Here is a 13,726-nt window from a genome sequence, read left to right as displayed (position 1 = left end):
CCTCGTGCAGCGACGGTGGACAAGTCCGTCTCCGGAGGAGCTGCCCAGCGTCCACCATCCCCTCTCACGTGGCTGGACAGAGACGTCAAAACGACGGGCCAAAAGAAAAACAGTGGAAAGGGCCGACGATGCCGACGCCGTTCTGTGTTGCGAGACCAAACCAAACTAAATCCAGAATCCAGACTCACACATTCATTTCTGCCTGCAAAAGAAACTCGTCATTTTCAAACAGGAAGAGTGTCTTCTGTTCTTTGCAGTTCATGTAAAGTTCGGTCTCGACTCCGAAAAAAACGGAAGCTCTGAACTGCTCTGAAGGTGTAGTTTAATCACCGTCTAAGTTGATCCGCGTTTGAGGATGGATATTTTACTCATCCGTCCATAAAACTGGATACAGAACAGGCAGTAGTTTAACATCACCACAGGAGGGCAGCACACTCTACAAATACATTCTCAATACACTACAGACAGTAAACACTTTAAATACAGAATCATAGTCGAATCGATGTTATTTGCCGGTTACTCCGATGAAGTATGAAAAATATATAAAGGTACATTTGAATTACAAGCAGGCTGGTCATTCTATAATACAGAGGCTGGGCCGAATGAGAGTTGAACGCTATAAACATGTGTGTGTTGTGGTTTTGGTGCTGTTGACCATCAACGATTTAAAGTGGGACTGTTCCCACCATAATGGCATGTTTAACTTCGGCTTAAAAACAGTTCAAAAGATTATCGGTCACGTGTTAAAAGTGCGAAGGCAATCATCGAATGACAAGCTCGACTATTTAGTCTTTTTCCTATAGGTCGACTCTTCTTCGTCCCGCCCCCTCTGCTTGCCGCGTATGACACGGAGGGTCAGAGGGTTTATAACAATGTTTTGTGGAAGTTACAGTTAGGCCTCACACCCAGGTTCTCATCAGTGAATGCGATAACCTCCAGCCGGCAGATGATCATCCTCTCCAGACGTCGATTACTGTGCAGTAGCTGAGATTCAGCAGCACCTCGGACTCCTCTCTCGGGTCCCTACTGAGACCCCTGGTCCTTGCAACGCCGCGTCTTGATGAACACAGTGTAGCACCAATCACGTCTTTTGAGTGCGCGCTCGCGTGTGTGTAACTTTAAATATTAAAAACACATTGCTGACGTGGCCGGGGGTAAGTCCCGCCCCGAACTCACAGCTCTTTTTCTGATTGGCTAGTGCTTGTCTCGCTGACGTCACTCCACCGGAAGTAGCTGCTGGAGGGTCGGCGAGCTGCCGTGAAAACTTCTGCTGCCTTGTTTGTCGTCGTTTTCGGGGCCACTGGTCAGGCGAAAGGCGCGACTCCTCTTCAGGTGAACAGGTGAGTGACAGTGCGCCGGTGTATCGACCATCAACGTGGAGCCACGGTTACGAGTCCGGTTTGCAAGCGTTGGTCCGGCGTGAGCCAAATCATGGGTCGTGAAGCAAAGTTCGCCTCAAAACTAGGAGTATGCTGGAGAGTGAAAACAAATAGAGGGACATGTTGCTGCTGCTGGTGACGTCACGGCTACTTTACTCACATGAAGTCATTTCTTTTTGAAGTAGCTCGAACCCTCTGTTCCGCTCGTGCGTGCATGTGAGACAGGTGACCGGACGAAGAGAGTGACCTTTTGACCGCTGAGCCGAGCTACGTGAGGTTATGATGTCGTGACGCCATCACACTGAAGAATCAAATTGGGCTGTGATGATTGAACCGCATGTGACGTCACTTCGAGCAAAAGAGCTGAGCGTGCTGCTTCGTCCATCACGTGAGGTCGAAGTCTATGTCAAGTGACCTCCGAGGAGATCGTTATCTGTTTATGATCGTGCCCAGCCCTTTTTGAACAGATTACAGTGACCAGGACCAGGCGACTGCACTGGACCCCGGTGTCGTCGCCGCCTCCCTATGACCAAACCACCCAGTTTGTCCTCAGCTCTGGAACATGTCACTCGGACCAGAACCGGCGTTGGTCGGGAGCGTGGTGACCCGGGGCGACAGGCGGCCTCGCTGCTAATGTCACTGAGCTTTAATCGAATTGGACAAGGTCGTGGGCTGCTCTGATTGGCTGCCGCCCCTTGCTAGTGCCGGAGGGATGCCAGCCAATTAAATGAAAAAGATTCAGCTGACCAGTGATGCCTTGTCGTTACTACGGCAACCAGCATCAAATTCTCCTCCAACAAGACAAACAAGCAGGGTTGATGATGATTGATATGTTCGTCACGTGACTCCTCCCACTTCGCAGACCTCAGCATGGACCATTCTCAACATCATGACCACCACACTGCATCCCCGCCCACCAGCAGTGATCATGGCAATGGAGGCGGACACGGAGGAGGGCACGAAGGGCATATGGGGATGGTAAGGAGGCAGGGTCAGGTGCCAGCTAATGCCAGCATGCTAACACTGTCGCCGTGGTTACCAAGGCGATGACATTCAACTTGGACTACATGGGCGTAGAGCTGCTCTTCTCCGGACTGGTCATCAACTCTGCCGGAGGTGAGTCACCATCTGACTGGTGGTGGTCCTGCTCAGGCTTCATGGTCTTGTTGGGCTGCAGAGATGGTGGCGGCGTGCCTGGGTGTCTTCCTGCTGGCCATCCTGTACGAGGGCCTGAAGATCGGCAGGGAGTTTCTGCTGCGCCGCAGTCAGGTCAATGTGCGCTACAATTCCATGCCCCTTCCTGGTTCTGATGGGACGGTTCTGATGGAGACCCACAAGACTGTCGGGTATGTTGGTCCGAGAACATGAATGTTTTGGAATTGAACTTTAACGTGGTCATGTGACCTGGACACTCACATGGCAGAAGAGCTGGAACCACCTGGTGGACAAAAACCTCTGGAAATGGCAATCCGGTCACCCCACCACGCGGGTGGCTGCGGCTCGACTGAGGTGTTGGTAGGGATGCACCTGATGAGTGAGATTGGGTATCGGTGAAAAAGGGCCGATCCAGGAAGCCGATCTTGGCATTTAAACTCTAGGTTTAGTGCTCACGTTGGTGTCACACGCGGCACCCGTCATAGTGATAACATGGCAGCAGCTAGCAGCAGATACTCAGCTGGGAGCATCAAGTGAAACTGCTGAGCTGCTGCAGCGTAGTTCTCACTTTCCACCAAAAGCTGAGAGGAGCAGCAGTTCTCCACTCAGTCACATGGCTGGATCACAAGATACTCTGTTAAAGAGACCAGTAATGGCGGATGAGATCGCTGAGTAAGTCAGGGATCAGTTAACCTTCTATACTTCGAAACCAGACAATTGTGATTCACTATTTGTCATGGACTTGAATGAATGAATTCCTCAGCAGCTGCGCGTGTTGAGGGATGTCTTTCATTGAGCGATCGATTGTGAATAAAACATTTCCATGACACAAGTTTAGTTAATAATATAATCATGTAAATCGCTGAACTAGCAAATTAGATGACATGTCACTGCGCTGTCAGACTCAGATCTGCACATCATCAAATAAAAGAGATAAAGCAGGTCATAAATCTGCTGATCAGAGGACAGTCTGCTGTGTCGACAGACAAACGGACGGACGGACGGACGGACGGGTGGATCTAATCAAATCTCAACTGCTGAGAGTTTCTTGTGTCAAAAGTGAAACTAAAACTACGGTTATGAGCTGCAGCCGAATGGCCAGATGCCATGCTTCGGTTTTGCTTTCATACAGTGCAGAGCTGCAATCACATGCTCGGTTTCCCTTTTGCGACATGCAACATGAGAAATCCTGCGCACACTTTATTTAAATAAATACTGAGTTCGTAAGTCATTTTTGCCTTTTACTCAAAGCATGACCAGTGCAGTGCCGCAGCACGGAGAGAAGGTTAATACTTAAACACTGGTATCGGATCATTAAAGGCGGACCAGTGCATCTCTAGTCACATATTGTTCAGTGAAGGAACCGCTGAGTCCACCTCTTGACCTGCTTTCACTGTGGCTCACCATGGAGCTGTCATGTGCCAGCTCACCGTTGGCTACTTGGGTTCGTCATAGTCCCAGACTGATGAATAGACAATTTCAGTTGAAGTATGTCAGCGGGCCGGTTTGCGAATTCTTGTGTGCGGTGTGGGGGCGGTGTGAAACCTGCTGAGGAAGACTTGTTGAACCTGAAGAGGACAGCACTTGGAAGACGAGATTACTTTCAGTAGCTGACTGCTCTGGACCTGTATGACCTCATGGGACACGGGGTGTCTGGCCCCTGCCTCAGCCACCTCAATGTCCCCCGCAGTGCTCCGCCTGCCGAGGTGACTAGCTCCGTGTTCTGTGCTTCCCTAACGCGACTTTCCTGTCGTTGCAGCCAGCGGATGCTAAGCCCCTCCCACTTCCTGCAGACTCTTCTCCACATCGTCCAAGTGGTCGTCAGTTACTTCCTGATGCTCATCTTCATGACCTACAACGGTTACCTCTGCATCGCTGTGGCGGCCGGTGCCGGCATGGGCTACTTCCTGTTCAGTTGGCGAAAGGCGGTGGTGGTTGACATTACCGAACACTGTCACTAGCCTGTTAGCAGGTCCCCGTTTTTATCGTTAACTAATCTGACAGTAGATGCTGATGACACGCTATAATATTTGCCAACTATCCGACGCCACACACCAGCTAGCCAACACTGCTAGCTAGTTGTCGTCCTGCTGTTGTTGTACTGTTTACGTCTGTTGCTCTAGTCAAGCTGGCAAATGTGCCGTATGTGAAGTGACCAATCAGAGTTGAGATTTATGTGTTAGCGCGTCAGTGATGATATTCGTTAAGTTATTCTGCTCTGGCCTTACCGACCCGAAGCCTTAACGGACCAGGACCTGCTGCTGGTTCTGACGTCACCAAGTACTTTTATAGGTCTTCTTAAAGTGGGCGGAGCCTGATGACTGGCCAATCAGGGATGAGCTCTACTTCTGATTGTTGTTTAATGTGGAAGTCAATAAAACAAATCAACCAGTAGATGGCACACTCACCCAGACTTGAACACAGCTTGAGCAAAGCATCCATGAACACGCCTCCACCGAAGTCTGCGGTCAGGCCGGGGAAACGAAGACGATCCAAGCTTGTCCACCTGACTTGGGCTCAGTGGTGTCGACCACAATGCTAGCTGACGCACACATAAATGTTTTTATTTTCAGTGTTCAGGTTTGCGAGGAAACCCTCACATGATACAGTCCAGCAAGGTCGTCCATGGTGTCACATGATGAAAAGGGCGGAGCTGAAAGAAAGCTCATCGGATGTTTGGTCCACCAACACGCGGCACTCATGATCACATGGCTATGAAGGCACCAAAATAGAAGGGGGCGGTCCATCAGAATCTCCCAAGCCCCTCCCCCACCCTGATCCTCTGTCCAGGGGTGAGCTGGAAGTCAAAGTTCTTGGGTGCCTCGAACAGGAGGACGATGGTGGAGCCCAGGTTAAACTCCCCCACCGGCTGGCCCCGCTGCAGGACCACGGCTTTGGCCGGCGACTCCGCCTCGCCGTAGCTGAGGTCATAGAAGGATCCTTGGCTGTAGCGCGGCGCGTTGGTGCGCAGGTCCTGACACATACAAGGACGTCACACACTTAAAGTCACGGGCCACTCGAGGACGACGCACCTGGTCGAAGTAGACTTGGATGGAGCCGACGTTGGTGGCTCCAACTGCAGTGAGGGAGAAGTATCCGTGCTGCCACCGGCCGCTGAGCAGAACGCGCTCGTTCAGACAGAAGAGCTCCTTGACCCAGCGAGCCACGCCTGGACTCACCGACATTAGGGATCCTGACCACAAAAGCACCAGACATGCGTTCACGTCAGCTGGAGCTACTCACTAACATCATGGCCTCACCTGGAAAATGGCGGCGAAATGCCACCCGCCAGTCCACCGGGGAGTGGAAGCAGTGGTAGTCTCCGGGCGCCAGGTAGACCACCACGTGGAACAAGTCGTTCGCCGGAGACGACACAAGTGTGTCTCTGATGGAGGCTGAGTCTGAGGAGGAGGGGGAGGAGTTAGGTGGGAGGCTGCTGGTCACCATGACGACGCCTCAGAGGGCTCACCCTTGCAGTTGTCCTGTGGACCCAAGAAACTCTCCAGGCTGTAGGTGACCCCCTTCACCTGCTCCACCTCTGAGTTCTGGACTCGACCAAAGTGAAGGATCCTCCCATCAGCTGGAGACACCTGAGCACCATCACACGAGCTCTCAGCCAATCACACGGCAACGTGTCCGGGTTCATGCACAGTCTCACCAGGCAGGAGGCGGAGCAAACCGGCCGCACGGCAGCCTTCAGTCTGCGCCGGAAGAACTCTCCCAGATTTTTGTAGTGATGAAGGTCTTCCACTGCAGCTTCCTGTGACATTGATATCATGATCTTCTTCCTTAATATATCGGAGCCTCATCAAACTCTTCACGGGGTTGGACAAACAGAGGACATCTAATCCAATCCTCCGGCTCCTCATCTTCATCATCACCTTCATCGTCACCTTCAACATCCTCCTGCCCCTCATCTTCATGCTCACCATCTTCATCATCACCTTAGTCATCTTCATCACATCATCCTCATCTTCATTATCAACATCCTCCTTCTCACCTTCATCGTCACCATCATCCTCCTCCTACTACTCCTCCTCATCACATCATCATCACCATCCTCTTCTTCATCATCATCACATCATCCTCCTCCTCCTCATCATCTTCATTCTCACCATCATCATCATACTCCTGCTCCTCATCATCTTCATTTTCACCATCTTCATCATCACCTTAATCATCTTCATCACATCCTCCTCCTCACCTTCATCACCATCATCCTCCTCCTCGTCCTCATCATCTTCATTTTCACCATCTTCATCATCACCTTAATCATCTTCATCACATCCTCCTCCTCACCTTCATCACCATCATCCTCCTCCTCGTCCTACTCATCTTCATTCTCACCATCTTCATCATCATCATCATCCATCTCCTCATCTTCATTCTCACCATCTTCATCGTCACCTTAATCATCTTCATCACACCCTCCTCCTCGTCCTACTCATCTTCATTCTCACCATCGTCATCATCATCTTTATCATCTTCACCACATCGTCATCATCCTCTTCCTCCTCCTCAACATCATCATCATCTCACCTCCATGTTGACTCCGAACGTCCAGATATAAAGGGAGTAGACTGGCTTCCTCAGCCACGTTGGCAGTTCTAGTCCATTCAGACGACCCCATGCTCGTGAAAGGAAGCGAGTTGGGAAGGAGCGGTAGAGAGCCACCTGAAGGAAGAGGAGAGATTAGATCTTATGAGACTGGTGAGGAGGACAGACTCCAAACTCTGTGGCTGTGTCAGAATCATCCGCGCGATGGAGGCGACAACAATACAAGCACATCAAGACAGAGAGAGACACCAAAGTGGGGCCCTTAGCATTCTTCCATGTCCTTCACCCCCTCACCTGCCGCGACAGAGCACGGGTTCGGCAACTGCCCCGATGATAACCAGGTCGCCGTTGTTGAGAGAAGAACTTGACCATGTCCCTCGTCTACAGCCTTGGACCTCCTCTGGACACGCTCACGTGTTTACAGCCGTTTACCCCCTGCTGCACCCCCCCTCCTCTCAGAGCATTGCTCCATCCGCCTCCCCGCATTGGTCTGAGCTGTCCCTCCCCCTTCATCCTGGAGGCCAGCTTGACCCTGACCTGCCTCCCTGTACAAATGACACCATGTCAGAGGGTCCTGGTACCTGAGTGGGTGAGGCAAGCAGGGGGGGTTGCTCTTCATCCTGGCCCTTCCTCCTGAAGTGTTGGTACCCCAGATAACCACCACCAGTCACCAGCAGCAGGGGCAGCGGCCGGGGACGTGGCAGCAAGCCACGACCTGAGGACAAGGATCACCATGAGAAGGAGACAGAGGAGGTGAACTGACGGATCACAAGGACTGAAGCATCTTACCGGATGTGAACTGTCGTTTCTGAAGAAAAACCCTGGAAAAAGGAGCAGCTGTGACGTCATGTAGCAGGCACTTTATCTGTTCGGTAGTACTTCATGCTGTCAGTATGTCATCTGGCTGCTTCCTGCTTTAGTTAGTACTGCACAGTGTTCATAGTACATGACAGTCGGGATGCGGTGACGTCACAAACGCGCCGTTGAAGTCGCACTCGGTGACAAGCTCGCTCGATACTTTTCAATGCCGCCAAAAGATGAAAGAAGCTTACCTGCTCACGCCACCGCGAAGTCTCCGCAGGGGCGCCGCCATTTTCACAGGGCGGAAGTGACGTGCTGTATATTTATATTCATCAATAATACAAAGTCCGTGGAAATCGAACATAATGACACCGGAAATTAAATTGAAAAAAATTAAATTAAAAATATGTGTAATGTTCTTTATCACGACCGATGAGTCAAAAAGAAGGTCTCATAAGCCGGACATGACGACAGAGCACCGGAGCACGTGAACGGTGGTCGACTTCTGTCAAGTGCTGAGTCGTGACTTGACACGCGCCCAGGAACAAACTAGAAGTACTTACAGTTGTAGTAAGGACAGTGTTGAGTGTTGATAGAGCACGATGATGGCAATTTGGTTAAAAAAAAAGTGACACACAAAACTCCCCTTGGCTGGGGAATTATTGAAGAATTGTACCTCAGATGAACACTGAACTCTGCACACAGTAGGTAGCAGTACTTAATGTTGGCACCATTTGAATATGAGACTGTCAAAGTTCAAAATAAAGTTCAGAATCTTCCAACTCAAGTTTTATCTCGTTCAGATTCCAGACATGAAATGCTCCATTTAATAGTGCAGGAAGGAATGAGTGATGAAGTCGGATCAATGCAGAGGGACAGACATGGAGGGCAACACTCCACTTTTAGCTGCTTCAAAGAAGGATTCAATGTGACTGCAGTATTCATTCACCAGGATGACTTTGATGTGCTCTGTGTGATTTGTAACCCCTGGCAGTAGATCACAGTTGTGTCCTCCAGAACTCAATGTTCTATGTCATACGTGCGTCGCCCTCTAACGGGCTTCGCTATTGGTTTAACCACTCCGAGGCTCCGCCTCGCGCCTGAGAACTGATTGGCTTAACTCTCCACCCAGGAAGGCTCCACCTCTCCCCATAAATCCCCCTGCTCATCACCATTCGTCTCCTTTTGTCACTCAGCCTTTGAATTGAAGGCTCATTCGACCAGGGCCATCTCCACGTCGGCTGCCTTGTTCAGAGGTGTTTCGATGCTGGACATCTGTGAAGCTGCATCATGGTCATCGGCTTCCACATTCGCCCCAGCATATCTCAGGGATATGGCTTCGGGATCCGTGGCCCATTCAGTCTTGCAGACGGTTTCAGGGCCATCTTGAGGTGGGTCACTGGTCGTGCTTGGCTTCTGTTTCGGCTGGTCCTTCGGTTGAGGGCCATGCTGGGAGGGAACTCATCCCTACGGGCTTCGCCGAGGTGTTAAACCAATAGCGAAGCCCGTTAGAGGGCGACGCACGTATGACATAGAAATAATAGTTACTGAACGTAACTTCAGTTCTATGAATACGTGCGGAGCCCTCTAACGGTCTGCCCAGCAGGCCCTGTTCTCCCTGAGTTTCCAAAAGGAGACGAATGGTGATGAGCAGGGGGATTTATGGGGAGAGGTGGAGCCTTCCTGGGTGGAGAGTTAAGCCAATCAGTTCTCAGGCGCGAGGCGGAGCCTCGGAGTGGTTAAACCAATAGCGAAGCCCGTTAGAGGGCTCCGCACGTATTCATAGAACTGAAGTTACGTTCAGTAACTATTATTTCTTTTCAAAGGTTTCTGCTGCTGTTATCAATGTTAACTTGAAAAGGTTCTTCAAGTTCTGAGACAGTATCAATCCAAGGTAGTTCAAATGGCCAGACAGAACCTGCTGGGTTGGAGGCACCAGTTCCTTCTTGCTCCAGTGTATTTGGATGTTCTCCAGCTGGGGAATCTCTGATGCCTTCTGTCATCTCAGACGATGGAAAATTCAGTCCAAAATATCCCTCACTGCTTCATCTAGCTTCAAAAAAATATTTTTTAAAAAGTGATCAAATCTTTACTTGACTTACTTGGCGAAGGAGTTTCTGGTGCCATCGCTTTTTTAAGCTCTGTCTTTACCTCCACATGTAGAGACCAGTAACTCAACCACACGAGTGAAAAGCGGGCAAAAGGAACTAAGCGTGACTGTGAGTCACAGCACAGCTGAAGGTCGAGGTCCTTAAGAAGAGACACAACATGAGCTTCACGAGTTTAATACAAAGAAGCAACACAGACCAGTCGACTCCCTTTTGAACTAAATCAGATTGTTGAGCTGCTGAAGTGAGATTATTCTAGCTAAACAGTATCGTGTCACAGTGACCCTTCACATCAGTCACATGACAGGCCGTGTCTCAGCAGGAAGTCCTCGAGCGCGCTCAGTCGCTCCACCAGCATTACATCCAGGTCGACCGCATCGTCAGCTGGACATACGTGCCGCCGAGCGGCCGCTCGCTTCCTTGGCGCGCTGCCAACAATAAGCCCCGCTCCTGAAATACGCAGACCCTTAGTGACATCACACGCAGGGAGGTGAAACACCAGCTCCAACCTGAGGAGCGCTTCCTCTTCCTGGGCAGCGTGAAGTCGGGGAAGAGGAGAATTCTGCGCCGCCGCTGCTGACCAATGAGGAGCAGCGCGCCGTCTTTCTCTCTGGGCTCCTCGAAGATGGTCTCCAGACTCCTGCAGAGTAAGCAGGAGCTCAGTGAGCAGGCAGAGACCAGCAGCAGAAATCACAGCACCTGCACGGGGCACTGTGGTTGAAGTTCTTGTTGGTGTAAATCTCCTCAAGACTGAAGTTCTTCTTCGTCAGTCTGAAAGAGGAAGGTTATGTCAGATCAAAGGCATGTTTGAGTCTAGTCGCTGAGTTCTGACCGTTTCATCTTGGGCAATCCCATCGGTGTCAACTGTGTCTCCCGCGGCGACGAGCGCCGAATTCGAAACTGCGAAACCTGTTTGCGTCTCTGAGGAAAAATGGCTGGTTCATGCATCAAAAACAAAACAAATGAAAACAAACACACACCTCTACTTTGGCGTCCGCAAACTCTGAGCCAGCGGGCGATTGGCTGAGCGGCGGGCCAGCAGGAAGGAGGGGCAGAGGCCGTCTACGGCCATCTCCACTCAGATTGGCTCGCAGCTTCTGTGGTGGACCGATCACCGAGCTGAAAGACAGACTGACTCTCGCTTGTCTGGGGCGGACGTCGAACTTCAGGTCCTGCAGCACGTAGCTGTGAACACACGCCGGTGAGGACAGAGGGAGGACACAAGGCCCCGCCCCCCTGACTCACCTGTGGTCTGTGCTCAAGCTCGGCGGCGCCGTCCAGTCTTTCAGAGGTCGTTCAGGGTGACCCCAGGCTCCACCCCTTGCCGACATCAATGTTTCCACAGCAGCTGCAGAAAGCCGCCACATGGGAGCGACACTTGAAGAGGAAGTGGCCAGGAGTGAAGAGACTATGATGTGATTGGGTGAGAAGGACCCAGTCAGGTTACTGCTGTAAGGTCGGCCAGGGACAAGTTCCAGGCAGCGCAGTGCGTTTGAGGAAGAAGACAAGCTGAAGGGAAGCAAAGATACCAAGATGAGAGCACACACACACACACACACAAGCATGTACCTGGAGACACACACCTAGGTTCTGTTCGCTGGATGTCCTGCAGTTTTAGTTTCTCACCGGTGCCCCCTGTTGGGAGAGTGACGGCCATGCGGCCCACAAAACTCCGAGGCTCCTCCTGCCAGCGTGACGGCGCATCGCGTTCTCTCCGCCTCCGTTTCCTGTCCCCTCCATCATGCTCCTCCCCTTTCCTGCGTTTCCCAAACTTTGCCTGACAGAAAGTCTGCGGCCTGCGAGGACCTAACCGCTCACTCGCGGACGGCGAGGAGATGACGTCTTCCTCTCTCCTCCGGCTCCTCCTCTCCAGAGCATCCAGGCGGCGGTTAAGAGAGGACAAAGCCCCTCGCAGGAGACGCCGCACCTCCATCCTGTGAGCAGAGAGGAGGCGGGGTAGGAGAGCACTGCAGGAGCAACAGGGAGAAGGGGTGTGAGGTGGGGGGGCAGGAGGAGCAGGAGCAGGACTGGCAGCAGAGGGGTGAGAGAAAGAAAAGACCGTGGGGTCTGACGGGGGAGCAACAGGAGGAGGCGGGAGGAAGACGGCAGACAGAAGAGTGACCGGGGGAGGAGTAAGAGATGGGGGTAAAGAAGAAAGTACAGTCGGAGAAAAGTGAGGAGAGACAGGTGAAGGAGGAGGAGACACAGCAGTAGGTGCACACAAAGTCGGAAAAGGTATATCAGTTGGTGGAGAAGACATGTTGGTAAGACACAGAGGTAAAGACATGGCAGGTGGAGGGGGAGGAGGTGGAGAAGTGGCAGGTGAAGGAGGAGGAGGTAAACACATGGCAGGTGGAGGGGGAGGAGGTAAAGACATGGCAGGTGGCGGGGGAGGAGGTGGAGACATGGCAGGTGGAGGGGGAAGAGGTAAAGACACGGCAGGTGGAGGGGGAGGAAGTAAAGACATGGCAGGTGGAGGGGGAGGAGGTAAAGACATGGCAGGTGGAGGGGGAGGAGGTGGAGACATGGCAGGTGGAGGAGGAGGAAGAGGATGAGGAGACATGGCAGGGGGAGGGGGAGGGAGAGGAGGAGGAGACATGGCAGGTGGAGGTGGAGGAAGAGGAAGAGAAGACATGGCAGGTGGAGGAGGAGGAGGAGGAGGAGGAGGAGACACCATCGGTGGAGGTAGAGGAGGAGTCATGGTAGGGGGAGAAGAAGGAAGAAACAAGGTAGGGGGAGGTGGAGACACCATAGGTGGAGATGGAGGAGGGGCAGAGGGTGGAGATACGTTAGGAAAAACAGACATGAAAGGAGGAGAAGACATAATATTTGGAGGCCCGGATGGAGGACACCTGTGAGATGAGATCAAAGGAGCAGTTGCAGATGGAGGAGAGGCGATGACAGGAGGGAGAGTACGAAAAGCAGTGAAAGGATACAGAAGCGGAGTGACAGCGGGGGGGAGGGAGGAGGCAGGAGGTGCAAGAAACAGGGTGCTCACTGATGGACAGAAGAGAGGAGCTTCAGCAGGAGGCAGGGGAGGAGGCACGGAGGAGGGTGGGCGGACAGAATATAGAGGGGAGTGAGAGGAGGAACCGGCTGAGGTAGGAGACGCTCCTGCAGGTGACACGAGGGGGCACGACAACCTTTGCTTCATCACCCCACCATCATCATCATCATCATGGGAGCTACAGGAGGAGAGTCCTACCTTCAGCCCCGGGAGGAGGCGGGTTCTCATCCTCACTAAACAGCATGAGTCCAGATGCGGGGTGCCAGACACGTGACCTGTCAATCACGCCACCGTGGCGAGGCTGGAGAACTAGGCGAAACCCGCGGGGCCCGTGACTCCTACCCCTTGTCTGTGCCCTCCCGTGTGGTCAGGAGCACGTGGACCTCCTCTTCCTATGGTCAGACCCAAGTCCTTGCAGTCGTGTTACCTCGTCACACGAAGCCCACCCGGGGAAGGTTATCGCGGAGCTAACGACAGTGTGAACCTCTGTTAGAACTAGCATCGCGGAGGGACGGACCTCGAGCCGCAGTGTTCCCTGTTCTTCGGTGCCATACCAAACGAGAACTTCCCTAACTATCACACTCTCCTCCACAGGCCGCTGGAGCCTCGGAACCGTCACCAGAAGCTCCGTACGATACCGGAAACGACATGGTACCAGCTTCCGGTGAGGTTAGACAATAAGAGCGGATGAGTTGGAAGGCGACAATAAGTAAACTGAT

General features: G+C 52.3%; 3 protein-coding genes across 6 annotated transcripts; 1 reads left to right on the top strand and 2 right to left on the bottom strand.

The window, feature by feature from the left end:
• Positions 1–1,213: 1,213 nt before the first annotated feature.
• slc31a1 (solute carrier family 31 member 1) lies at positions 1,214–4,935 on the top strand. Its single transcript, XM_053874099.1, has 5 exons — positions 1,214–1,340; positions 2,242–2,357; positions 2,423–2,495; positions 2,557–2,725; positions 4,294–4,935. Exons 2-5 carry the CDS (start codon positions 2,250–2,252, stop codon positions 4,493–4,495), a joined length of 552 nt encoding a protein of 183 aa, XP_053730074.1. The 5' UTR covers positions 1,214–1,340; positions 2,242–2,249; the 3' UTR covers positions 4,496–4,935.
• pisd (phosphatidylserine decarboxylase) lies at positions 3,968–8,812 on the bottom strand. Its single transcript, XM_053874069.1, has 9 exons — positions 8,144–8,812; positions 7,881–7,912; positions 7,673–7,806; positions 7,074–7,208; positions 6,193–6,294; positions 6,004–6,124; positions 5,795–5,935; positions 5,567–5,727; positions 3,968–5,508 (listed from the first exon to the last, which is right to left on the bottom strand). Exons 1-9 carry the CDS (start codon positions 8,254–8,256, stop codon positions 5,281–5,283), a joined length of 1,167 nt encoding a protein of 388 aa, XP_053730044.1. The 5' UTR covers positions 8,257–8,812; the 3' UTR covers positions 3,968–5,280.
• Positions 8,813–10,161: 1,349 nt separating this feature from the next.
• Positions 10,162–13,650, bottom strand: wu:fi75a02 (uncharacterized). Of its 4 annotated transcripts, none has more exons than XM_053874022.1 (8): positions 13,206–13,650; positions 11,584–13,114; positions 11,246–11,509; positions 10,981–11,185; positions 10,833–10,921; positions 10,700–10,771; positions 10,510–10,640; positions 10,162–10,450 (listed from the first exon to the last, which is right to left on the bottom strand). In XM_053874022.1, exons 1-8 carry the CDS (start codon positions 13,249–13,251, stop codon positions 10,293–10,295), a joined length of 2,496 nt encoding a protein of 831 aa, XP_053729997.1. In that variant the 5' UTR covers positions 13,252–13,650; the 3' UTR covers positions 10,162–10,292. The 4 variants fall into 4 exon arrangements, with proteins under 4 accessions (XP_053729997.1, XP_053729998.1, XP_053729999.1 ...); XM_053874023.1 differs by having other exon boundaries at positions 11,584–11,967; XM_053874024.1 differs by having other exon boundaries at positions 11,584–11,934.
• Between the last annotated feature and the right edge of the window lie 76 nt (positions 13,651–13,726).

Source organism: Synchiropus splendidus, chromosome 8, assembly GCF_027744825.2.
Source record: "Synchiropus splendidus isolate RoL2022-P1 chromosome 8, RoL_Sspl_1.0, whole genome shotgun sequence".
Lineage (NCBI taxonomy): Eukaryota > Metazoa > Chordata > Actinopteri > Syngnathiformes > Callionymidae > Synchiropus > Synchiropus splendidus.
This window is presented reverse-complemented; position numbering and strand designations above follow the sequence as displayed.